General features: G+C 53.6%; 1 protein-coding gene across 2 annotated transcripts in view; it reads left to right on the forward strand.

Annotated features, from left to right (window-relative positions):
* The first annotated feature begins 821 nt into the window (after positions 1–821).
* The window catches only part of ramp2 (receptor (G protein-coupled) activity modifying protein 2), a 49,465-nt gene continuing 25,859 nt past the window's right edge, over positions 822–24,427 (forward strand). Inside the window, exon 1 of one of the 2 annotated variants that reach the window (XM_068013049.1) lies at positions 822–966. In XM_068013049.1, the coding sequence (XP_067869150.1) occupies positions 903–966 (64 nt within the window). In that variant the 5' untranslated portion in view covers positions 822–902. Of the gene's footprint in view, positions 967–1,183; positions 1,464–24,427 lie in introns of those variants that run through there. The other variant, XM_068013050.1, reaches the window with a different exon arrangement.

The raw sequence follows: 24,427 nt of genomic DNA on the forward strand, positions 1-24,427 counted from the left end.
GCCTGGTTCCTGTTTACTTAGAGCTATTATCTCAGTGACCACACCTGCAAGATACTCAAATATAATCTTTATCACAGAGATTTATCTGCTGAGTACAATAATTGGGAAGAGATTTGAACAGTTGGACTCCTGATGCTAATCGTGAGGTCTGCATAAATGAACATTATAGAAGTTGAGAAGATTAAACTCCATCACAGAAACTCCCTGAGCTGCTGAATTCAGCCAATGGCTTTATTAAGAGAGTTAGCTGAACTGGATTCATAGAATGGTTAGAGCACATTCAAAATCCAAACATTAAGAAATGTCAGGGCTCTCCACAAAACCCAGAGGAAGACTGAGAGACCTCCCTCTCCCAGCCTCTGCTTCCCTCATCCCTCCCCAGCCTCCCTCCTCCAACTGCAGCCTCCAGTGTTGATTTCCCATATGCCACTTAGCACCAGATCTGAGAAAGGAAAAAGGAAACAAAGACTTTCATTTCTATAACACTTTTCATGCCCTCATGACATCCCAACGTGGTTCACAACCAATGAAGTACATTGAAGTGTAGTCACAGTAGAACTGTTGGTCATGTGGCAGCCATTTTGCACAAGGCAAGATCCCATGAACAGTAATGAGATAAATGGCCAGGTAATCTGTTTCAGTGAAGACAGTTGAGGGATAAATATTGACCCCAGGAGAAAACTCTCTGAGAATGGATTCTTCAAAGGGGTCAGTGTGCGCTGCTGAAGAGTTAAGTCTCTTTGTTCCTTTGGGTGTGGGCTTCGTGTGGGAGAGCACATTGTCAGTTAATGATCATTCTCCTCTTACTGGACAGCAACACGTCTGCTGTTTCCTGTTTTCAAAACTGTGACTGAATTTGTTTGAAACTCATTGCTCAGTCAGTGACAGGAGAGAACACAACCATGGCATTCTGTGTTCAAATCACTGCCTGGCGTAGACTGATACTGGCTCTTCTGTTGGCACCAAGTAAGTACTAAAATAACCAAACCTGTCTTTAGCAGACTCGGCACGTTAAACTATTCATGTAGTCCTGGGCAATGAGCTAATGAATACATAGCAGTCACAGTCATTGCTTCTGCTTCTCCCTTTCAGTGGAGGAGGCTGGAGCCCCAGTGATGCAGGTTCCAATTCCATTTAACTTATGAACAGGCTGTTGGGGCAATTACTCCTGATCTGGTGTCTCTGGTCTCTGGTTTTAGAGACCAATTAAAGCTCGGCCCCTAAACCAAAAGATCAGACTCACACTGCCTCATTTTCGGGAAGGCACTGCCTGAAAGAGTGGCGGACACAGATTCAATAGTAATTTTCAACAGGAAACTGGATAAATACTTGAAGAGGAAAACATTGCAGAACAATAAGAAAAAACTTGGGAAGTGGGAATAATTAGATAACTATTTAAAAGACTCAGCAAAGACAGAATGGGGTGACTGGCTACTTGCTACATTGTGAGATTTTTGTTTCGAGTAAGTGAATGCATCTGCTCTAATTCTATTCTATAATCTTTTCCAACAGAAATATTTAGAATCTGTTATTCAGAGACCCTGCATATGCTGCTCCTCCTTTGGGGGCCTTGTGATGCTGCAAAATGCTGTGTTTTTCAGAGGCTGCAGTATTTTTCTAGGGGGCTGTGTTTTCTGAGGGTGCTGTGTTTTCTGAGGGTGCTGTGCAAACTGAGGGTGCTGCGTTTATTGAGGGTGCTGTGTTTTTCCAAGGGGGCTGTGTTTTCTGAGGGTGCTGTGTTTTTCTGAGGGTGCTGTGTTTTTCGAGAGTGCTGTGTTTTCCTGAGGGTGCTGTGTTTTTACGAGGTGCTGTGTTTATTGAGGGTGCTGTGTTTTTCAGAGGGTGCTGTGTTTTTCAAGGGTGCTGTGTTTTTCCAAGGGGGCTGTGTTGTTTGATGGTGCTGTGTTTTTCAGAGGGTTCTGTGTTTTTCGAGGGTGCTGTGTTTTTCGAGGGTGCTGTGTTTTTCGAGGGTGCTGTGTTTACCGAGGGTGCTGTGTTTTCTGAGGGTGCTGTGTTTTCCGAGGGTGCCGTGCAAACTGAGGGTGCTGTGTTTATTGAGGGTGCTGTGTTTTTCCAAGGGTGCTTTGTTTTCTGAGGGTGCTGTGTCTTTGAGGGTGCTGTGTTTATTGAGGGTGCTGTGTTTTTCCAAGGGTGCTTTGTTTTCTGAGGGTGCTGTGTCTTTCTGAGGCTGCTGTATTTTTTTTAGGATGCTGTGTCTTTGAGAGTGCTGTGTTTTCCGAGGGTGCTGTGTTTTTGAGGGTGCTGTGTTTTTTGAGGGTGTTGTGTTTTCTTGAGTGTGCTGTGTTTTCTGACAATGCTGCGTTTGTTAAGGGTGCTGTGTTTTTCCAAGGGTGCTGTGTTTTCTGAGGGTACTGTGTTTCTCTGAGGGTGCTGTGTTTATTGAGGGTGCTGTGTTTTTCCGAGGAGCTGTGTTTTTGAGGGTGCTGTGTTTTCTGAGGGTGCTGTGTTTTCTGAGGGTGCTGTATTTTTTGAGGGTGATGTGTTTTCCGAGGGTGCTGTCTTTATCGAGAGTGCTGTGTTTTTGGGGGTGATGTATTTTTCTGAGGGTGATGTATTTTTCTGAGGGTGCTGTGTTTTCTGAGGGTACAGTGTTTTTGGGGGTGATGTATTTTTCTGAGGATGCTATGTTTTCTGAGGGTATTGTGTTTTTCTGAGGGTGCTGTGTTTTCTGAGGGTACTGTGTTTATTGAGGGTGCTGTGTTTTAGGGGGTGATGTATTTTTCTGAGGATGCAATGTTTTCTGAGGGTATTGATTTTTCTGAGGGTGCTGTGTTTTTGGGGGTGATGTATTTTTCTGAGGGTGATGTATTTTTCTGAGGGTATTGTGTTTTCTGAGGGTGTTGTGTTTTTCTAAGGGTGCTATGTTTATTGAGAGTGCTGTGTTTTCTGAGGGTACTGTATTTTTCTGAGGGTGCTGTGTTTTTGGGGGTGATGTATTTTTCTGAGGATGCTATGTTTTCTGAGGGTATTGTGTTTTTCTGAGGGTGCTGTGTTTTTGGGGGTGATGTATTTTTCTGAGGGTGATGTATTTTTCTGAGGGTACTGTGTTTTCTGAGGGTGTTGTGTTTTTCTGAGGGTGCTATGTTTATTGAGAGTGCTGTGTTTTCTGAGGGTACTGTGTTTTTCTGAGGGTGCTGTGTTTTTGGGGGCGATGTATTTTTCTGAGGATGCTATGTTTTCTGAGGGTATTGTGTTTTTCTGAGGGTGCTGTGTTTTCTGAGGGTACTGTGTTTATTGAGGGTGCTGTGCTTTTGGGGGTGATGTATTTTTCTGAGGGTGTTGTGTTTTTCTGAGGTTGCTGTGTTTATTGAGAGTGCTGTGTTTTTCTGAGGATGCAATGTTTTCTGAGTGTGTCGTGTTTTTCTGAGGGTGCTGTGTTTTCTGAGGGTACTATGTTTTTCTGAGGGTGCTGTTTTTTTGGGGGTGATGTATTTTTCTGAGGGTGATGTGTTTTTCTGAGGGTGCTGTGTTTTCTGAGGGTGTTGTGTTTTTCTGAGGGTGCTATGTTTATTGAGGGTGCTGTGTTTTCATGAGGGTGTTGTGTTTTTCTGAGGGTGCTATGTTTATTGAGGGTGCTGTGTTTTTCTGAGGTTGTTGTATTTTTCTGAGGGTGCTGTGTTTTTCTGAGGGTGCTGTGTTTTCTGAGGGTGTTGTGTTTTTCTGAGGGTGCCGTGTTTTCTGAGATTACTGTGTTTTTCTGAGGGTGCTGTGTTTTTGGAGGTGATGTATTTTTCTGAGGATGCGATGTTTTCTGAGGGTATTGTGTTTTTCTGAGGGTGCTGTGTTTTTGGGGGTACTGTGTTTTGGGGGGTACTGCGTTTTTGGGGGTGCTGTGTTTTTCTGAGGGTGATCTATGAAGGGTTGAGATTGGTTGAGGGGATAAATGTTTCCCACTAAAGGGAAAGCCAGTTTTTTGGAGTGGTTTTAGGGTTGGAGCAGGTGGGAAAATTCCACCTGAGATTGGAGGAGGTGGTCAGGTCCAAATTTCATATCATTGTGTTGGCTGAAGAAGTAAAGCAGGTGCCATTGACAGACAGACAGTGGGACAGACTGACAGGGATAGACAGACTGACATTGTGACAGAGAGACAGACAGTGGGACAGACAGACAGTGTGACAGACTGACAGGGATAGACAGACTGACATTGTGACAGAGAGACAGACAGTGGGACAGACAGACAGTGTGACAGACTGACAGGGATAGACAGACTGACATTGTGACAGAGAGACAGACAGTGGGACAGACAGACAGTGTGACAGACTGACAGGGATAGACAGACTGACATTGTGACAGAGAGACAGACAGTGGAACAGACAGACAGTGTGACAGACTGACAGGGATAGACAGACTGACATTGTGACAGAGAGACAGACAGTGGGACAGACAGACAGTGTGACAGACTGACAGGGATAGACAGACTGACATTGTGACAGAGAGACAGACAGTGGAACAGACAGACAGTGTGACAGACTGACAGGGATAGACAGACTGACATTGTGACAGAGAGACAGACAGTGGGACAGACAGACAGTGTGACAGACTGACAGGGATAGACAGACTGACATTGTGACAGAGAGACAGACAGTGGGACAGACAGACAGTGTGACAGACTGACAGGGATAGACAGACTGACATTGTGACAGAGAGACAGACAGTGGGACAGACAGACAGCGTGACAGACTGACAGGGATAGACAGACTGACATTGTGACAGAGAGACAGACAGTGGGACAGACTGACAGGGATAGACAGACTGACAGACAGCCGGATGACAGACAGACAGTGGGATGGACAGACAGGGATAGACAGACAGACAGGGGTAGACAGACAGACAGAAGAACAGATGGACAGACAGGCGATGGGACAGACTGACAGGGATAGACAGATGGATGGGCAGACAGACAGACAGGTAGAGGGGTAGGCAGACAGTTAGATGAATAGATGGAAGGATAGACTGAGCGCAATAAGAGATCCAGCAGCAGGTTCTGAGTGAATACCGGGAGCTGCCGTACAGGAAGCAAGATGAGCTGGGCTTCTGTGCACCTGCAGCCAGCTTCAGGGATGTACTGAGCCAAGGATGGTGGTGGAATCCCACACGGAAAAGGAGAACCTTCAGCATCGCAAACAAGTGCCTGTCAGTGTTTGTGCAGCTGTGTGGGGCATTGGGATGATACATGCTCCAACTGGGGAACTGAGGCAGGCTCTTGGTCGCACTAGAATGGGAATTTTTTGACAGACTGCACTGTCCAATCTCTGAGCAGTGAGTGAACCCCAGCCCATTCTACCATCATTGCCTAAAATTCATTCAACTGGGAAGCTGAAACAGGAACAGAAGCTGCATGTAATGAATTGGCAAGGAATCGGGGCAGCTTTTACAGCAATGATAAAATGTTCTATTCTTGGAAGTGTTGCCAATGTTTCCATCTCTGATTCTGATCCTTTCTCCATCCGTCTCCCAGTCTCTCCTCATTTTACAATTGTGATGAGGAGAATTTCTTTCACTTAGAAGGTTGTGAATCCTTGGAATTCTCTACAACAGAGAGTTGTGGATGCTCCATCGTTGAGTATATGTAAGGCTGGGATAGATAGATTTTTGGTCGCTCAGGGAATCAAAGGATATATGGAGTGGACGGGAAATTGAGGCAAATGATCAGTGAAGATCGTATTGAATGACAGAACAGCTCAATGGGCCGATTAGTAAGCCCGCTCCTATTTCTTATGTTCTTATGTTCTCTGTCCCACTGTCATTCTCCCAGTCACTCCTCTGTCCCACTGTCACTCTCCCAGTTCCTCCTCTGTCCCACTGTCACTCTCCCAGTTCCTCCTCTGTCCCACTGTCACTCTCCCAGTCACTCCTCTGTCCCACTGTCACTCTCCCAGTTCCTCCTCTGTCCCACTGTCACTCTCCCAGTCACTCCTCTGTCCCACTGTCATTCTCCCAGTCACTCCTCTGTCCCACTGTCACTCTCCCAGTTCCTCCTCTGTCCCACTGTCACTCTCCCAGTTCCTCCTCTGTCCCACTGTCACTCTCCCAGTTCCTCCTCTGTCCCACTGTCACTCTCCCAGTCATTCCTCTGTCCCACTGTCATTCTCCCGGTCACTCCTCTGTCCCACTGTCACTCTCCCAATTCCTCCTCTGTCCCACTGTCATTCTCCCAGTTCCTCTTCTGTCCCACTGTCACTCTCCCAGTCACTCCTGTGTCCCACTGTCACTCTCCCAGTTCCTCCTCTGTCCCACTTTCACTCTCCCAGTCACTCTCTGTCCCACTGTCACTCTCCCAGTCCCTCCTCTGTCCCACTGTCACTCTCCCAATTCCTCCTCTGTCCCACTGTCACTCTCCCAGTCACTCCTCTGTCCCACTGTCACTCCCCCAGTCACTCCTCTGTCCCACTGTCACTCTCCCAATTCCTCCTCTGTCCCACTGTCACTCTCCCAATTCCTCCTCTGTCCCACTGTCATTCTCCCAGTTCCTCCACTGTCCCACTGTCACTCTCCCAGTCACTCCTCTGCCCCACTGTCACTGTCCCAGTCACTCCTCTGTCCCACTGACACTCTCCCAGTTCCTCCTCATTCCCACTGTCACACCCCCAGTCACTCCTCTGTCCCACTGTCACTCTCCCAATTCCTCCTCTGTCCCACTGTCACTCTCCCAGTTCCTCCTCTGTCCCACTGTCACTCTCCCAGTTCCTCCTCTGTCCCACTGTCACTCTCCCAGTCACTCCTCTGTCCCACTGTCACTCTCCAGTCCCTCCTCTGACCCACTGTCACTCTCCCAGTCATTCGTCTGTCCCACAGTCACTCTCCCAGTTCCTCCTCTGTCCCACCGTCACTCTCCCAGTCACTCCTCTGTCCCACTGTTACTCTCCCAGTCACTCCTCTGTCCACTGTCACTCTCCCAGTCATTCCTCTGTCCCACAGTCACTCTCCCAGTTCCTCCTCTGTCCCACTGTCACTCTCCCAGTCTGTCCTCTGTCCCACTGTCACTCTCCCAGTCAGTCCTCTGTCCCACTGTCACTCTCCCAGTTCCTCCTCTGTCCCACTGTCACTCTCCCAGTCACTCCTCTGTCCCACTGTCACTCTCCCAGTTCCTCCTCTAACCCACTGTCACTCTCCCAGTTCCTCCTCCATCCCACTGTCACTCTCCCAGTTCCTCCTCTGTCCCACTGTCACTCTCCCAGTCCCTCCTCTGTCCCACTGTCACTCTCCCAGTCATTCCTCTGTCCCACTGTCACTTTCCCAGTCACTCCTCTGTCCCACTGTCACTCTCCCAGTCCCTCCTCTGTCCCACTGTCACTCTCCCAGTCATTCCTCTGTCCCACTGTCACTCTCCCAGTCACTCCTCTGTCCACTATCACTCTTCCAGTCATTCCTCTGTCCCACAGTCACTCTCCCAGTTCCTCCTCTGTCCCACTGTCACTCTCCCAGTTCCTCCTCTGTCCCACTGTCACTCTCCCAATCAGTCCTCTGTCCCACTGGCACTCTCCCAGTCACTCCTCTGTCCCACTGTCACTCTCCCAGTTCCTCCTCTGACACACTGTCACTCTCCCAGTCACTCCTCTGTCCCACTCACTCTCCCAGTTCCTCCTCTATCCCACTGGCACTCTCCCAGTTCCTCCTCTATCCCACTGTCACTCTCCCAGTTCCTCCTCTGTCCCACTGTCACTCTCCCAGCCCCTCCTCTGTCCCACTGTCACTCTCCCAGTTTCTCCTCTGTCCCACTGTCACTCTCCCAGTCATTCCTCTGTCCCACTGTCACTCTCCCACTCAGTCCTCTGTCCCACTGTCACTCTCCCAGTCCCTCCTCTGTCCCACTGTCACTCTCCCAGTCACTCCTCTGTCCCACTGTCACTCTCCCAGTCATTCCTCTGTCCCACTGTCACTCTCCCGGTCACTCCTCTGTCCCACTGTCACTCTCCCAATTATTCCTCTGTCCCACTGTCATTCTCCCAGTTCCTCCTCTGTCCCACTGTCACTCTCCCAGTCACTCCTCTGTCCCACTGTCACTCTCCCAGTTCCTCCTCTGTCCCACTGTCACTCTCCCAGTCACTCTCTGTCCCACTGTCACTCTCCCAGTCCCTCATCTGTCCCACTGTCACTCTCCCAATTCCTCCTCTGTCCCACTGTCACTCTCCCAGTCACTCCTCTGTCCCACTGTCACTCCCCCAGTCACTCTCTGTCCCACTGTCACTCTCCCAGTCCCTCATCTGTCCCACTGTCACTCTCCCAATTCCTCCTCTGTCCCACTGTCACTCTCCCAGTCACTCCTCTGTCCCACTGTCACTCCCCCAGTCACTCCTCTGTCCCACTGTCACTCTCCCAGTCACTCCTCTGCCCCACTGTCACTGTCCCAGTCACTCCTCTGTCCCACTGTCACTCTCCCAGTTCCTCCTCTTTCCCACTGTCACTCCCCCAGTCACTCCTCTGTCCCACTGTCACTCTCCCAATTCCTCCTCTGTCCCACTGTCACTCTCCCAGTTCCTCCTCTGTCCCACTGTCACTCTCCCAGTTCCTCCTCTGTCCCACTGTCACTCTCCCAGTCACTCCTCTGTCCCACTGTCACTATCCCAATCACTCCTCTGTCCCCCTGTCACTCTCCCAGTCCCTCCTCTGTCCCACTGTCACTCTCCCAGTCATTCCTCTGTCCCACTGTCACTCTCCCAGTCCCTCCTCTGTCCCACTGTCACTCTCCCAGTCACTCCTCTGTCCCACTGTCACTCTCCCAGTTCCTCCTCTGTCCCACTGTCACTCTCCCAGTCCCTCCTCTGTCCCACTGTCACTCTCCCAGTTCCTCCTCTGTCCCACTGTCACTCTCCCAGTCATTCCTCTGTCCCACTGTCACTCTCCCAGTCACTCCTCTGTCCCACTGTCACTCTCCCAGTCATTCCTCTGTCCCACTGTCACTTTCCCAGTCCCTACTCTGTCCCGTTGTCACTCTCCCAGTCCCAATCTGTCCCACTGTGACTCTCCCAGTCACTCCTCTGTCCCACTGTCACTCTCCCAGTCATTCCTCTGTCCCACAGTCACTCTCCCAGTTCCTCCTCTGTCCCACTGACACTCTCCCAGTCAGTCCTCTGTCCCACTGTCACTCTCCCAGTTCCTCCTCTGTCCCACTGTCACTCTCCCAGTCACTCCTCTGTCCCACTGTCACTCTCCTAGTCATTCCTCTGTCCCACTGTCACTCTCCCAGTCATTCCTCAGTCCGTGTCACTCTCCCAGTCATTCCTCTGTCCCACTGTCACTCTCCCAGTTCCTCCTCAGTCCCACTGTCACTCTCCTAGTCATTCCTCTGTCCCACTGTCACTCTCCCAGTCATTCCTCATTCCAAGTGTCACTCTCCCAGTCATTCCTCAGTCCCACTGTCACTCTCCTAGTCATTCCTCTGTCCCACTGTCACTCTCCCAGTCATTCCTCAGTCCAAGTGTCACTCTCCCAATCATTCCTCTGTCCCACTGTCACTCTCCTAGTCATTCCTCTGTCCCACTGTCACTCTCCCAGTCATTCCTCAGTCCAAGTGTCACTCTCCCAGTCATTCCTCTGTCCCTCTGTCACTCTCCAGTTCCTCTTCTGTCCCACTGTCACTCTCCCAGTCACTCCTCTGTCCCACTGTTACTCTGCCAGTCCCTCCTCTGTCCCACTGTCACTCTCCCAATTCCTCCTCTGTCCCACTGTCACTCTCCCAGTTCCTCCTCTGTCCACTGTCACTCTCCCAGTTCCTCCTCTGTCCCACTGTCACTCTCCCAGTCATTCCTCTGTCCCACTGTCACTCTCCCGGTCACTCCCCTATCCCACTGTCACTCTCCCAGTCACTCCTCTGTTCCACTGTCAATCTCCCAGTCACTCCTCTGTCCCACTGTCACTCTCCCAGTCCCTCATCTGTCGCACTGTCACTCTCCCAGTTTCTCCTCTATCCCACTGTCACTCTCCAGTCCCTCCTCTGTCCCACTTTCACTCTCCCAGTTCCTCCTCTGTCCCACTGTCACTCTCCCAGTCATTCCTCTGCCCCACTGTCACTCTCCCAGTCACTCCTCTTTCGCACTGTCCCTCTCCCAGTCACTCCTCTGTCCCACTGTCACTCTCCCAGTCATTCCTCTGTCCCACTCACTCTCCCAGGCACTCCTCTGACCCACTGTCAGTCTCCCAGTTCCCCCTCTGTCCCACTGTCACTCTCCCAGTCATTCCTCTGTCCCACTGTCACTCTCCCAGTCATTCCTCTGTCCAACTGTCACTCTCCCAGTTCTTCCTCGGTCCCACTGTCACTCTCCCAGTTCCTCCTCTGTCCTCCTGTCACTTTCCCAGTCATTCCTCTGTCCCACTGTCACTCTCTTAGTTCCTCCTCTGTCCCACTATAACTCTCCCAGTCACTCCTCTGTCCCACTGTCACTCTCCAGTCCCTCCTCTGTCCCACTGTCACTCTCCCAGTCATTCCTCTGTCCCACTGTCACTCTTCCAGTTCCTCCTCTGTCCCACTGTCACTCTCCCAATCACTCCTCTGTCCCACTGGCACTCTCCCAGTTCCTCATCTGTCCCACTGTCACTCTCCAGTCCCTCCTTTGTCCCACTGTCACTCGCCCAGTCATTCCTCTGTCCCACTGTCACTCTCCCAGTCCCTCCTCTGTCCCACTGTCACTCTCCCAGTCATTCCTCTGTCCCACTGTCACTCTCCCAGTCACTCCTCTGTCCCACTGTCACTCTCCCAGTTCCCCCTCTGTCACACTGTCACTCTCCCAGTCATTCCTCTGTTCAACTGTCACTCTCCCAGTCATTCCTCTGTCCCACTGTCACTCTCCCAGTCCCTCCTCTGTCCCACTGTCACTCTCCCAGTCACTCCTCTGTCCCACTGTCACTCTCCCAGTTCCTCCTCTGTCCCACTGTCACTCTCCCAGTCCCTCCTCTGTCCCACTGTCACTCTCCCAGTTCCTCCTCTGTCCCACTGTCACTCTCCCAGTCATTCCTCTGTCCCACTGTCACTCTCCCAGTCACTCCTCTGTCCCACTGTCACTCTCCCAGTCATTCCTCTGTCCCACTGTCACTTTCCCAGTCCCTACTCTGTCCCGTTGTCACTCTCCCAGTCCCAATCTGTCCCACTGTGACTCTCCCAGTCACTCCTCTGTCCCACTGTCACTCTCCCAGTCATTCCTCTGTCCCACAGTCACTCTCCCAGTTCCTCCTCTGTCCCACTGACACTCTCCCAGTCAGTCCTCTGTCCCACTGTCACTCTCCCAGTTCCTCCTCTGTCCCACTGTCACTCTCCCAGTCACTCCTCTGTCCCACTGTCACTCTCCTAGTCATTCCTCTGTCCCACTGTCACTCTCCCAGTCATTCCTCAGTCCGTGTCACTCTCCCAGTCATTCCTCTGTCCCACTGTCACTCTCCCAGTTCCTCCTCAGTCCCACTGTCACTCTCCTAGTCATTCCTCTGTCCCACTGTCACTCTCCCAGTCATTCCTCATTCCAAGTGTCACTCTCCCAGTCATTCCTCAGTCCCACTGTCACTCTCCTAGTCATTCCTCTGTCCCACTGTCACTCTCCCAGTCATTCCTCAGTCCAAGTGTCACTCTCCCAATCATTCCTCTGTCCCACTGTCACTCTCCTAGTCATTCCTCTGTCCCACTGTCACTCTCCCAGTCATTCCTCAGTCCAAGTGTCACTTTCCCAGTCATTCCTCTGTCCCTCTGTCACTCTCCAGTTCCTCTTCTGTCCCACTGTCACTCTCCCAGTCACTCCTCTGTCCCACTGTTACTCTGCCAGTCCCTCCTCTGTCCCACTGTCACTCTCCCAATTCCTCCTCTGTCCCACTGTCACTCTCCCAGTTCCTCCTCTGTCCACTGTCACTCTCCCAGTTCCTCCTCTGTCCCACTGTCACTCTCCCAGTCATTCCTCTGTCCCACTGTCACTCTCCCGGTCACTCCCCTATCCCACTGTCACTCTCCCAGTCACTCCTCTGTTCCACTGTCAATCTCCCAGTCACTCCTCTGTCCCACTGTCACTCTCCCAGTCCCTCATCTGTCGCACTGTCACTCTCCCAGTTTCTCCTCTATCCCACTGTCACTCTCCAGTCCCTCCTCTGTCCCACTTTCACTCTCCCAGTTCCTCCTCTGTCCCACTGTCACTCTCCCAGTCATTCCTCTGCCCCACTGTCACTCTCCCAGTCACTCCTCTTTCGCACTGTCCCTCTCCCAGTCACTCCTCTGTCCCACTGTCACTCTCCCAGTCATTCCTCTGTCCCACTCACTCTCCCAGGCACTCCTCTGACCCACTGTCAGTCTCCCAGTTCCCCCTCTGTCCCACTGTCACTCTCCCAGTCATTCCTCTGTCCCACTGTCACTCTCCCAGTCATTCCTCTGTCCAACTGTCACTCTCCCAGTTCTTCCTCGGTCCCACTGTCACTCTCCCAGTTCCTCCTCTGTCCTCCTGTCACTTTCCCAGTCATTCCTCTGTCCCACTGTCACTCTCTTAGTTCCTCCTCTGTCCCACTATAACTCTCCCAGTCACTCCTCTGTCCCACTGTCACTCTCCAGTCCCTCCTCTGTCCCACTGTCACTCTCCCAGTCATTCCTCTGTCCCACTGTCACTCTTCCAGTTCCTCCTCTGTCCCACTGTCACTCTCCCAATCACTCCTCTGTCCCACTGGCACTCTCCCAGTTCCTCATCTGTCCCACTGTCACTCTCCAGTCCCTCCTTTGTCCCACTGTCACTCGCCCAGTCATTCCTCTGTCCCACTGTCACTCTCCCAGTCCCTCCTCTGTCCCACTGTCACTCTCCCAGTCATTCCTCTGTCCCACTGTCACTCTCCCAGTCACTCCTCTGTCCCACTGTCACTCTCCCAGTTCCCCCTCTGTCACACTGTCACTCTCCCAGTCATTCCTCTGTTCAACTGTCACTCTCCCAGTTCCTCCTCGGTCCCACTGTCACTCTCCCAGTTCCTCCTCTGGCCCACTGTCACTCTCCCAGTCACTCCTCTGTCCCACTGTCACTCTCCCAGTTCCTCCTCTGTCCCACTGTCACTCTCCCAGTCCCTCGTCTGTCCCACTGTCACTCTCCCAGTCATTCCTCCTTCCTACTGTCACTCTCTTAGTTCCTCCTCTGTCCCACTATCACTCTCCCAGTCATTCCTCTGTCCCACTGTCACTCTCCCATTTCCTCCTCTGTCCCACTGTCACTCTCCCAGTTCCTCCTCTGTCCCACTGTCACTCTCCCAGTCATTCCTCTGTCCCACTGTCACTCTCCCAGTCATTCCTCTGTCCCACTGTCACTCTCCCATTTTCTCCTCTGTCCCACTGTCACTCTCCCTGTCCCTCCTCTGTCCCACTGTCACTCTCTCCCAGTCACTCCTCTGCCCCACTGTCACTCTCCCAGTCACTCCTCAGTCCCACTGTCACTCTCCTAGTCATTCCTCTGTCACACTGTCACTCTCCCAGTCATTCCTCAGTCCGTGTCACTCTCCCAGTCATTCCTCTGTCCCATGTCACACTCCCAGTTCCTCCTCTGTCCCACGGTCACTCTCCCAGTTCCTCCTCTGTCCCACTGTCACTCTCCCAGTCATTCGGCTGTCGCACGGTCACTCTCCCATTTCCTCCTCTGTCCCACTGTCACTCTCCAGTTCCTCTTCTGTCCCACTGTCACTCTCCTAGTCACTCCTCTGTCCCACTGTCACTCTCCTAGTCATTCCTCTGTCCCACTGTCACTCTCCCAGTCATTCCTCAGTCCAAGTGTCACTCTCCCAGTCATTCCTCTGTCCCACTGTCACTCTCCCAGTTCCTCCTCTGTCCCACTGTCACTCTCCTAGTCATTCCTCTGTCCCACTGTCACTCTCCCAGTCATTCCTCAGTCCAAGTGTCACTCTCCCAGTCATTCCTCAGTCCCACTGTCACTCTCCTAGTCATTCCTCTGTCCCACTGTCACTCTCCCAGTCATTCCTCAGTCCAAGTGTCACTCTCCCAGTCATTCCTCTGTCCCACTGTCACTCTCCAGTTCCTCTTCTGTCCCACTGTCACTCTCCCAGTCACTCCTCTGTCCCACTGTCACTCTGCCAGTCCCTCCTCTGTCCCACTGTCACTCTCCCAATTCCTCCTCTGTCCCACTGTCACTCTCCCAATTCCTACTCTGTCCCACTGTCACTCTCCCAGTTCCTCCTCTGTCCCACTGTCACTCTCCCAGTCATTCCTCTATCCCACTGTCACTCTCCCGCTCACTCCCCTATCCCACTGTCACTCTCCCAGTCACTCCTCTGTTCCACTGTCACTCTCCCAGTCACTCCTCTGTCCCACTGTCACTCTCCCAGTCCCTCATCTGTCGCACTGTCACTCTCCCAGTTTCTCCTCTATCCCACTGTCACTCTCCAGTCCCTCCTCTGTCCCACTTTCACTCTCCCAGTTCCTCCTCTGTCCCACTGTCACTCTCCCAGTCATTCCTCTGCCCCACTGTCACTCTCCCAGTCACTCCTCTTTCGCACTGTCACTCTCCCAATCACTCCTCTGTCCCACTGGCACTCTCCCAGTTCCTCATCTCTCCCACTGTCACTCTCCAGTCCCTCCTTTGTCCCACTGTCACTCTCCCAGTCATTCCTCTGTCCCACTGTCACTCTCCCAGTCATTCCTCAGTCCCACTGTCACGCTCCTAGTCATTCCTCTGTCCCACTGTCACTCTCCCAGTCATTCCTCAGTCCAAGTGTCACTCTCCCAGTCATTCGTCTGTCCCTCTGTCACTCTCCAGTTCCTCTTCTGTCCCACTGTCACTCTCCCAGTCACTCCTCTGTCCCACTGTCATTCTGCCAGTCATTCCTCTTTCGCACTGTCCCTCTCCCAGTCACTCCTCTGTCCCACTGTCACTCTCCCAGTCATTCCTCTGTCCCACTGTCACTCTCCCAGTCACTCCTCTGTCCCACTGTCACTCTCCAGTCCCTCCTTTGTCCCACTGTCACTCTCCCATTCATTCCTCTGTCCCACAGGCACTCTCCCAGTCCCTCCTCTGTCCCACTGTCACTCTCCCAGTCACTCCTCTGTCCCACTGTCACTCTCCCAGTTCCCCCTCTGTCCCACTGTCACTCTCACAGTCATTCCTCTGTCCCACTGTCACTCTCCCAGTCATTCCTCTGTCCAACTGTCACTCTCCCAGTTCCTCCTCTGTCCTCCTGTCACTCTCCCAGTCATTCCTCTGTCCCACTGTCACTCTCTTAGTTCCTCCTCTGTCCCACTATAACTCTCCCAGTCACTCCTCTGTCCCACTGTCACTCTCCAGTCCCTCCTCTGTCCCACTGTCACTCTCCCAGTCATTCCTCTGTCCCACTGTCACTCTTCCAGTTCCTCCTCTGTCCCACTGTCACTCTCCCAATCACTCCTCTGTCCCACTGGCACTCTCTCAGTTCCTCATCTGTCCCACTGTCACTCTCCCAGTCATTCCTCTGTCCCACAGGCACTCTCCCAGTCCCTCCTCTGTCCCACTATAACTCTCCCAGTCACTCCTCTGTCCCACTGTCACTCTCCAGGCCCTCCTCTGTCCCACTGTCACTCTCCCAGTCATTCCTCTGTCCCACTGTCACTCTTCCAGTTCCTCCTCTGTCCCACTGTCACTCTCCCAATCACTCCTCTGTCCCACTGGCACTCTCTCAGTTCCTCCTCTGTCCCACTGTCACTCTCCCAGTTCCTCCTCTGTCCCACTGTCACTCTCCCAGTTCCTCCTCTGTCCCACTGTCACTCTCCCAGTCATTCCTCTGTCCCACTGTCACTCTCCCGGTCACTCCCCTATCCCACTGTCACTCTCCCAGTCACTCCTCTGTTCCACTGTCACTCTCCCAGTCACTCCTCTGTCCCACTTTCACTCTCCCAGTCCCTCATCTGTCGGACTGTCACTCTCCCAGTTTCTCCTCTATCCCACTGTCACTCTCCAGTCCCTCCTCTGTCCCACTGTCACTCTCCCAGTTCCTCCTCTGTCCAACTGTCACTCTCCCAGTCATTCCTCTGCCCCACTGTCACTCTCCCAGTCACTCCTCTTTCGCACTGTCCCTCTCCCAGTCACTCCTCTGTCCCACTGTCACTCTCCCAGTCATTCCTCTGTCCCACTCACTCTCCCAGGCACTCCTCTGACCCACTGTCAGTCTCCCAGTTCCCCCCTGTCCCACTGTCACTCTCCCAGTCATTCCTCTGTCCCACTGTCACTCTCCCAGTCATTCCTCTGTCCAACTGTCACTCTCCCAGTTCTTCCTCGGTCCCACTGTCACTCTCCCAGTTCCTCCTCTGTCCTCCTGTCACTTTCCCAGTCATTCCTCTGTCCCACTGTCACTCTCTTAGTTCCTCCTCTGTCCCACTATAACTCTCCCAGTCACTCCTCTGTCCCACTGTCACTCTCCAGTCCCTCCTCTGTCCCACTGTGACTCTCCCAGTCATTCCTCTGTCCCACTGTCACTCTTCCAGTTCCTCCTCTGTCCCACTGTCACTCTCCCAATCACTCCTCTGTCCCACTGGCACTCTCCCAGTTCCTCATCTGTCCCACTGTCACTCTCCAGTCTCTCCTTTGTCCCACTGTCACTCGCCCAGTCATTCCTCTGTCCCACTGTCACTCTCCCAGTCCCTCCTCTGTCCCACTGTCACTCTCCCAGTCATTCCTCTGTCCCACTGTCACTCTCCCAGTCACTCCTCTGTCCCACTGTCACTCTCCCAGTTCCCCCTCTGTCACACTGTCACTCTCCCTGTCATTCCTCTGTTCAACTGTCACTCTCCCAGTTCCTCCTCGGTCCCACTGTCACTCTCCCAGTTCCTCCTCTGGCCCACTGTCACTCTCCCAGTCACTCCTCTGTCCCACTGTCACTCTCCCAGTTCCTCCTCTGTCCCACTGTCACTCTCCCAGTCCCTCGTCTGTCCCACTGTCACTCTCCCAGTCATTCCTCCTTCCTACTGTCACTCTCTTAGTTCCTCCTCTGTCCCACTATCACTCTCCCAGTCACTCCTCTGTCCCACTGTCAGTCTCCCAGTTCCTCCTCTGTCCCACTGTCACTCTCCCAGTCCCTCGTCTGTCCCACTGTCACTCTCCCAGTCATTCCTCCTTCCTACTGTCACTCTCTTAGTTCCTCCTCTGTCCCACTATCACTCTCCCAGTCACTCCTCTGTCCCACTGTCACTCTCCCTGTTCCTCCTCTGTCCCACGGTCACTCTCCCAGTTCCTCCTCTGTCCCACTGTCACTCTCCCAGTCATTCGTCTGTACCACTGTCACTCTCCCATTTCCTCCTCTGTCCCACTGTCACTCTCCCAGTTCCTCCTCTGTCCCACTGTCACTCTCCCAGTCATTCCTCTGTCCCACTGTCACTCTCCCAGTCATTCCTCTGTCCCACTGTCACTCTCCCATTTTCTCCTCTGTCCCACTGTCACTCTCCCTGTCCCTCCTCTGTCCCACTGTCACTCTCTCCCAGTCACTCCTCTGCCCCACTGTCACTCTCCCAGTCACTCCTCAGTCCCACTGTCACTCTCCTAGTCATTCCTCTGTCCGTGTCACTCTCCCAGTCATTCCTCTGTCCCACTGTCACTCTCCCAGTCATTCCTCTGTCCCACTGTCACTCTCCCATTTTCTCCTCTGTCCCACTGTCACTCTCCCTGTCCCTCCTCTGTCCCACTGTCACTCTCTCCCAGTCACTCCTCTGCCCCACTGTCACTCTCCCAGTCACTCCTCAGTCCCACTGTCACTCTCCCAGTCATTCCTCAGTCCGTGTCACTCTCCCAGTCATTCCTCTGTCCCATGTCACACTCCCAGTTCCTCCTCTGTCCCACTGTCACTCTCCCAGTCATTCGGCTGTCGCACGGTCACTCTCCCATTTCCTCCTCTGTCCCACTGTCACTCTCCAGTTCCTCTTCTGTCCCACTGTCACTCTCCTAGTCACTCCTCTGTCCCACTGTCACTCTCCTAGTCATTCCTCTGTCCCACTGTCACTCTCCCAGTCATTCCTCAGTCCAAGTGTCACTCTCCCAGTCATTCCTCTGTCCCACTGTCACTCTCCCAGTTCCTCCTCTGTCCCACTGTCACTCTCCTAGTCATTCCTCTGTCCCACTGTCACTCTCCCAGTCATTCCTCAGTCCAAGTGTCACTCTCCCAGTCATTCCTCAGTCCCACTGTCACTCTCCTAGTCATTCCTCTGTCCCACTGTCACTCTCCCAGTCATTCCTCAGTCCAAGTGTCACTCTCCCGACATTCCTCTGTCCCACTGTCACTCTCCAGTTCCTCTTCTGTCCCACTGTCACTCTCCCAGTCACTCCTCTGTCCCACTGTCACTCTGCCAGTCCCTCCTCTGTCCCACTGTCACTCTCCCAATTCCTCCTCTGTCCCACTGTCACTCTCCCAATTCCTACTCTGTCCCACTGTCACTCTCCCAGTTCCTCCTCTGTCCCACTGTCACTCTCCCAGTCATTCCTCTATCCCACTGTCACTCTCCCAGTCACTCCTCTGTTCCACTGTCACTCTCCCAGTCACTCCTCTGTCCCACTGTCACTCTCCCAGTCCCTCATCTGTCGCACTGTCACTCTCCCAGTTTCTCCTCTATCCCACTGTCACTCTCCAGTCCCTCCTCTGTCCCACTTTCACTCTCCCAGTTCCTCCTCTGTCCCACTGTCACTCTCCCAGTCATTCCTCTGCCCCACTGTCACTCTCCCAGTCACTCCTCTTTCGCACTGTCACTCTCCCAATCACTCCTCTGTCCCACTGGCACTCTCCCAGTTCCTCATCTCTCCCACTGTCACTCTCCAGTCCCTCCTTTGTCCCACTGTCACTCTCCCAGTCATTCCTCTGTCCCACTGTCACTCTCCCAGTCATTCCTCAGTCCCACTGTCACGCTCCTAGTCATTCCTCTGTCCCACTGTCACTCTCCCAGTCATTCCTCAGTCCAAGTGTCACTCTCCCAGTCATTCCTCTGTCCCTCTGTCACTCTCCAGTTCCTCTTCTGTCCCACTGTCACTCTCCCAGTCACTCCTCTGTCCCACTGTCATTCTGCCAGTCCCTCCTCTGTCCCACTGTCACTCTCCCAATTCCTCCTCTGTCCCACTGTCACTCTCCCAGTTCCTCCTCTGTCCCACTGTCACTCTCCCAGTTCCTCCTCTGTCCTCCTGTCACTTTCCCAGTCATTCCTCTGTCCCACTGTCACTCTCTTAGTTCCTCCTCTGTCCCACTATAACTCTCCCAGTCACTCCTCTGTCCCACTGTCACTCTCCAGTCCCTCCTCTGTCCCACTGTCACTCTCCCAGTCATTCCTCTGTCCCACTGTCACTCTTCCAGTTCCTCCTCTGTCCCACTGTCACTCTCCCAATCACTCCTCTGTCCCACTGGCACTCTCCCAGTTCCTCATCTGTCCCACTGTCACTCTCCAGTCTCTCCTTTGTCCCACTGTCACTCGCCCAGTCATTCCTCTGTCCCACTGTCACTCTCCCAGTCCCTCCTCTGTCCCACTGTCACTCTCCCAGTCATTCCTCTGTCCCACTGTCACTCTCCCAGTCACTCCTCTGTCCCACTGTCACTCTCCCAGTTCCCCCTCTGTCACACTGTCACTCTCCCTGTCATTCCTCTGTTCAACTGTCACTCTCCCAGTTCCTCCTCGGTCCCACTGTCACTCTCCCAGTTCCTCCTCTGGCCCACTGTCACTCTCCCAGTCACTCCTCTGTCCCACTGTCACTCTCCCAGTTCCTCCTCTGTCCCACTGTCACTCTCCCAGTCCCTCGTCTGTCCCACTGTCACTCTCCCAGTCATTCCTCCTTCCTACTGTCACTCTCTTAGTTCCTCCTCTGTCCCACTATCACTCTCCCAGTCACTCCTCTGTCCCACTGTCAGTCTCCCAGTTCCTCCTCTGTCCCACTGTCACTCTCCCAGTCCCTCGTCTGTCCCACTGTCACTCTCCCAGTCATTCCTCCTTCCTACTGTCACTCTCTTAGTTCCTCCTCTGTCCCACTATCACTCTGCCAGTCACTCCTCTGTCCCACTGTCACTCTCCCTGTTCCTCCTCTGTCCCACGGTCACTCTCCCAGTTCCTCCTCTGTCCCACTGTCACTCTCCCAGTCATTCGTCTGTACCACTGTCACTCTCCCATTTCCTCCTCTGTCCCACTGTCACTCTCCCAGTTCCTCCTCTGTCCCACTGTCACTCTCCCAGTCATTCCTCTGTCCCACTGTCACTCTCCCAGTCATTCCTCTGTCCCACTGTCACTCTCCCATTTTCTCCTCTGTCCCACTGTCACTCTCCCTGTCCCTCCTCTGTCCCACTGTCACTCTCTCCCAGTCACTCCTCTGCCCCACTGTCACTCTCCCAGTCACTCCTCAGTCCCACTGTCACTCTCCTAGTCATTCCTCTGTCCGTGTCACTCTCCCAGTCATTCCTCTGTCCCACTGTCACTCTCCCAGTCATTCCTCTGTCCCACTGTCACTCTCCCATTTTCTCCTCTGTCCCACTGTCACTCTCCCTGTCCCTCCTCTGTCCCACTGTCACTCTCTCCCAGTCACTCCTCTGCCCCACTGTCACTCTCCCAGTCACTCCTCAGTCCCACTGTCACTCTCCCAGTCATTCCTCAGTCCGTGTCACTCTCCCAGTCATTCCTCTGTCCCATGTCACACTCCCAGTTCCTCCTCTGTCCCACTGTCACTCTCCCAGTCATTCGGCTGTCGCACGGTCACTCTCCCATTTCCTCCTCTGTCCCACTGTCACTCTCCAGTTCCTCTTCTGTCCCACTGTCACTCTCCTAGTCACTCCTCTGTCCCACTGTCACTCTCCTAGTCATTCCTCTGTCCCACTGTCACTCTCCCAGTCATTCCTCAGTCCAAGTGTCACTCTCCCAGTCATTCCTCTGTCCCACTGTCACTCTCCCAGTTCCTCCTCTGTCCCACTGTCACTCTCCTAGTCATTCCTCTGTCCCACTGTCACTCTCCCAGTCATTCCTCAGTCCAAGTGTCACTCTCCCAGTCATTCCTCAGTCCCACTGTCACTCTCCTAGTCATTCCTCTGTCCCACTGTCACTCTCCCAGTCATTCCTCAGTCCAAGTGTCACTCTCCCGACATTCCTCTGTCCCACTGTCACTCTCCAGTTCCTCTTCTGTCCCACTGTCACTCTCCCAGTCACTCCTCTGTCCCACTGTCACTCTGCCAGTCCCTCCTCTGTCCCACTGTCACTCTCCCAATTCCTCCTCTGTCCCACTGTCACTCTCCCAATTCCTACTCTGTCCCACTGTCACTCTCCCAGTTCCTCCTCTGTCCCACTGTCACTCTCCCAGTCATTCCTCTATCCCACTGTCACTCTCCCGCTCACTCCCCTATCCCACTGTCACTCTCCCAGTCACTCCTCTGTTCCACTGTCACTCTCCCAGTCACTCCTCTGTCCCACTGTCACTCTCCCAGTCCCTCATCTGTCGCACTGTCACTCTCCCAGTTTCTCCTCTATCCCACTGTCACTCTCCAGTCCCTCCTCTGTCCCACTTTCACTCTCCCAGTTCCTCCTCTGTCCCACTGTCACTCTCCCAGTCATTCCTCTGCCCCACTGTCACTCTCCCAGTCACTCCTCTTTCGCACTGTCACTCTCCCAATCACTCCTCTGTCCCACTGGCACTCTCCCAGTTCCTCATCTCTCCCACTGTCACTCTCCAGTCCCTCCTTTGTCCCACTGTCACTCTCCCAGTCATTCCTCTGTCCCACTGTCACTCTCCCAGTCATTCCTCAGTCCCACTGTCACGCTCCTAGTCATTCCTCTGTCCCACTGTCACTCTCCCAGTCATTCCTCAGTCCAAGTGTCACTCTCCCAGTCATTCCTCTGTCCCTCTGTCACTCTCCAGTTCCTCTTCTGTCCCACTGTCACTCTCCCAGTCACTCCTCTGTCCCACTGTCATTCTGCCAGTCCCTCCTCTGTCCCACTGTCACTCTCCCAATTCCTCCTCTGTCCCACTGTCACTCTCCCAGTTCCTCCTCTGTCCCACTGTCACTCTCCCAGTTCCTCCTCTGTCCCACTGTCACTCTCCCAGTCATTCCTCTGTCCCACTGTCACTCTCCCGGTCACTCCCCTATCCCACTGTCACTCTCCCAGTCACTCCTCTGTTCCACTGTCACTCTCCCAGTCACTCCTCTGTCCCACTTTCACTCTCCCAGTCCCTCATCTGTCGGACTGTCACTCTCCCAGTTTCTCCTCTATCCCACTGTCACTCTCCAGTCCCTCCTCTGTCCCACTGTCACTCTCCCAGTTCCTCCGCTGTCCCACTGTCACTCTCCCAGTCATTCCTCTGCCCCACTGTCACTCTCCCAGTCACTCCTCTTTCGCACTGTCCCTCTCCCAGTCACTCCTCTGTCCCACTGTCACTCTCCCAGTCATTCCTCTGTCCCACTGTCACTCTCCCAGTCACTCCTCTGTCCCACTGTCACTCTCCAGTCCCTCCTTTGTCCCACTGTCACTCTCCCAGTCATTCCTCTGTCCCACAGGCACTCTCCCAGTCCCTCCTCTGTCCCACTGTCACTCTCCCAGTCACTCCTCTGTCCCACTGTCACTCTCCCAGTTCCCCCTCTGTCCCACTGTCACTCTCACAGTCATTCCTCTGTCCCACTGTCACTCTCCCAGTCATTCCTCTGTCCAACTGTCACTCTCCCAGTTCCTCCTCTGTCCTCCTGTCACTCTCCCAGTCATTCCTCTGTCCCACTGTCACTCTCTTAGTTCCTCCTCTGTCCCACTATAACTCTCCCAGTCACTCCTCTGTCCCACTGTCACTCTCCAGTCCCTCCTCTGTCCCACTGTCACTCTCCCAGTCATTCCTCTGTCCCACTGTCACTCTTCCAGTTCCTCCTCTGTCCCACTGTCACTCTCCCAATCACTCCTCTGTCCCACTGGCACTCTCTCAGTTCCTCATCTGTCCCACTGTCACTCTCCCAGTCATTCCTCTGTCCCACAGGCACTCTCCCAGTCCCTCCTCTGTCCCACTATAACTCTCCCAGTCACTCCTCTGTCCCACTGTCACTCTCCAGGCCCTCCTCTGTCCCACTGTCACTCTCCCAGTCATTCCTCTGTCCCACTGTCACTCTTCCAGTTCCTCCTCTGTCCCACTGTCACTCTCCCAATCACTCCTCTGTCCCACTGGCACTCTCTCAGTTCCTCCTCTGTCCCACTGTCACTCTCCCAGTTCCTCCTCTGTCCCACTGTCACTCACCCAGTTCCTCCTCTGTCCCACTGTCACTCTCCCAGTCATTCCTCTGTCCCACTGTCACTCTCCCGGTCACTCCCCTATCCCACTGTCACTCTCCCAGTCACTCCTCTGTTCCACTGTCACTCTCCCAGTCACTCCTCTGTCCCACTTTCACTCTCCCAGTCCCTCATCTGTCGGACTGTCACTCTCCCAGTTTCTCCTCTATCCCACTGTCACTCTCCAGTCCCTCCTCTGTCCCACTGTCACTCTCCCAGTTCCTCCTCTGTCCCACTGTCACTCTCCCAGTCATTCCTCTGCCCCACTGTCACTCTCCCAGTCACTCCTCTTTCGCACTGTCCCTCTCCCAGTCACTCCTCTGTCCCACTGTCACTCTCCCAGTCATTCCTCTGTCCCACTGTCACTCTCCCAATCACTCCTCTGTCCCACTGTCACTCTCCAGTCCCTCCTTTGTCCCACTGTCACTCTCCCAGTCATTCCTCTGTCCCACAGGCACTCTCCCAGTCCCTCCTCTGTCCCACTGTCACTCTCCCAGTCACTCCTCTGTCCCACTGTCACTCTCCCAGTTCCCCCTCTGTCCCACTGTCACACTCCCAGTCATTCCTCTGTCCCACTGTCACTCTCCCAGTCATTCCTCTGTCCAACTGTCACTCTCCCAGTTCCTCCTCTGTCCTCCTGTCACTCTCCCAGTCATTCCTCTGTCCCACTGTCACTCTCTTAGTTCCTCCTCTGTCCCACTATAACTCTCCCAGTCACTCCTCTGTCCCACTGTCACTCTCCAGTCCCTCCTCTGTCCCACTGTCACTCTCCCAGTCATTCCTCTGTCCCACTGTCACTCTTCCAGTTCCTCCTCTGTCCCACTGTCACTCTCCCAATCACTCCTCTGTCCCACTATAACTCTCTCAGTTCCTCATCTGTCCCACTGTCACTCTCCAGTCCCTCCTTTGTCCCACTGTCACTCTCCCAGTCATTCCTCTGTCCCACTGTCACTCTCCCAGTCCCTCCTCTGTCCCACTGTCACTCTCCCAGTCATTCCTCTGTCCCACTGTCACTCTCCCTGTCACTCCTCTGTCCCACTGTCACTCTCCCAGTTCCCCCTCTGTCACACTGTCAGTCTCCCAGTCATTCCTCTGTTCAACTGTCACTCTCCCAGTTCCTCCTCAGTCCCACTGTCACTCTCCCAGTTCCTCCTCTGGCCCACTGTCACTCTCCCAGTCACTCCTCTGTCCCACTGTCACTCTCCCAGTTCCTCCTCTGTCCCACTGTCACTC

Source organism: Heterodontus francisci, chromosome 33, assembly GCF_036365525.1.
Source record: "Heterodontus francisci isolate sHetFra1 chromosome 33, sHetFra1.hap1, whole genome shotgun sequence".
Lineage (NCBI taxonomy): Eukaryota > Metazoa > Chordata > Chondrichthyes > Heterodontiformes > Heterodontidae > Heterodontus > Heterodontus francisci.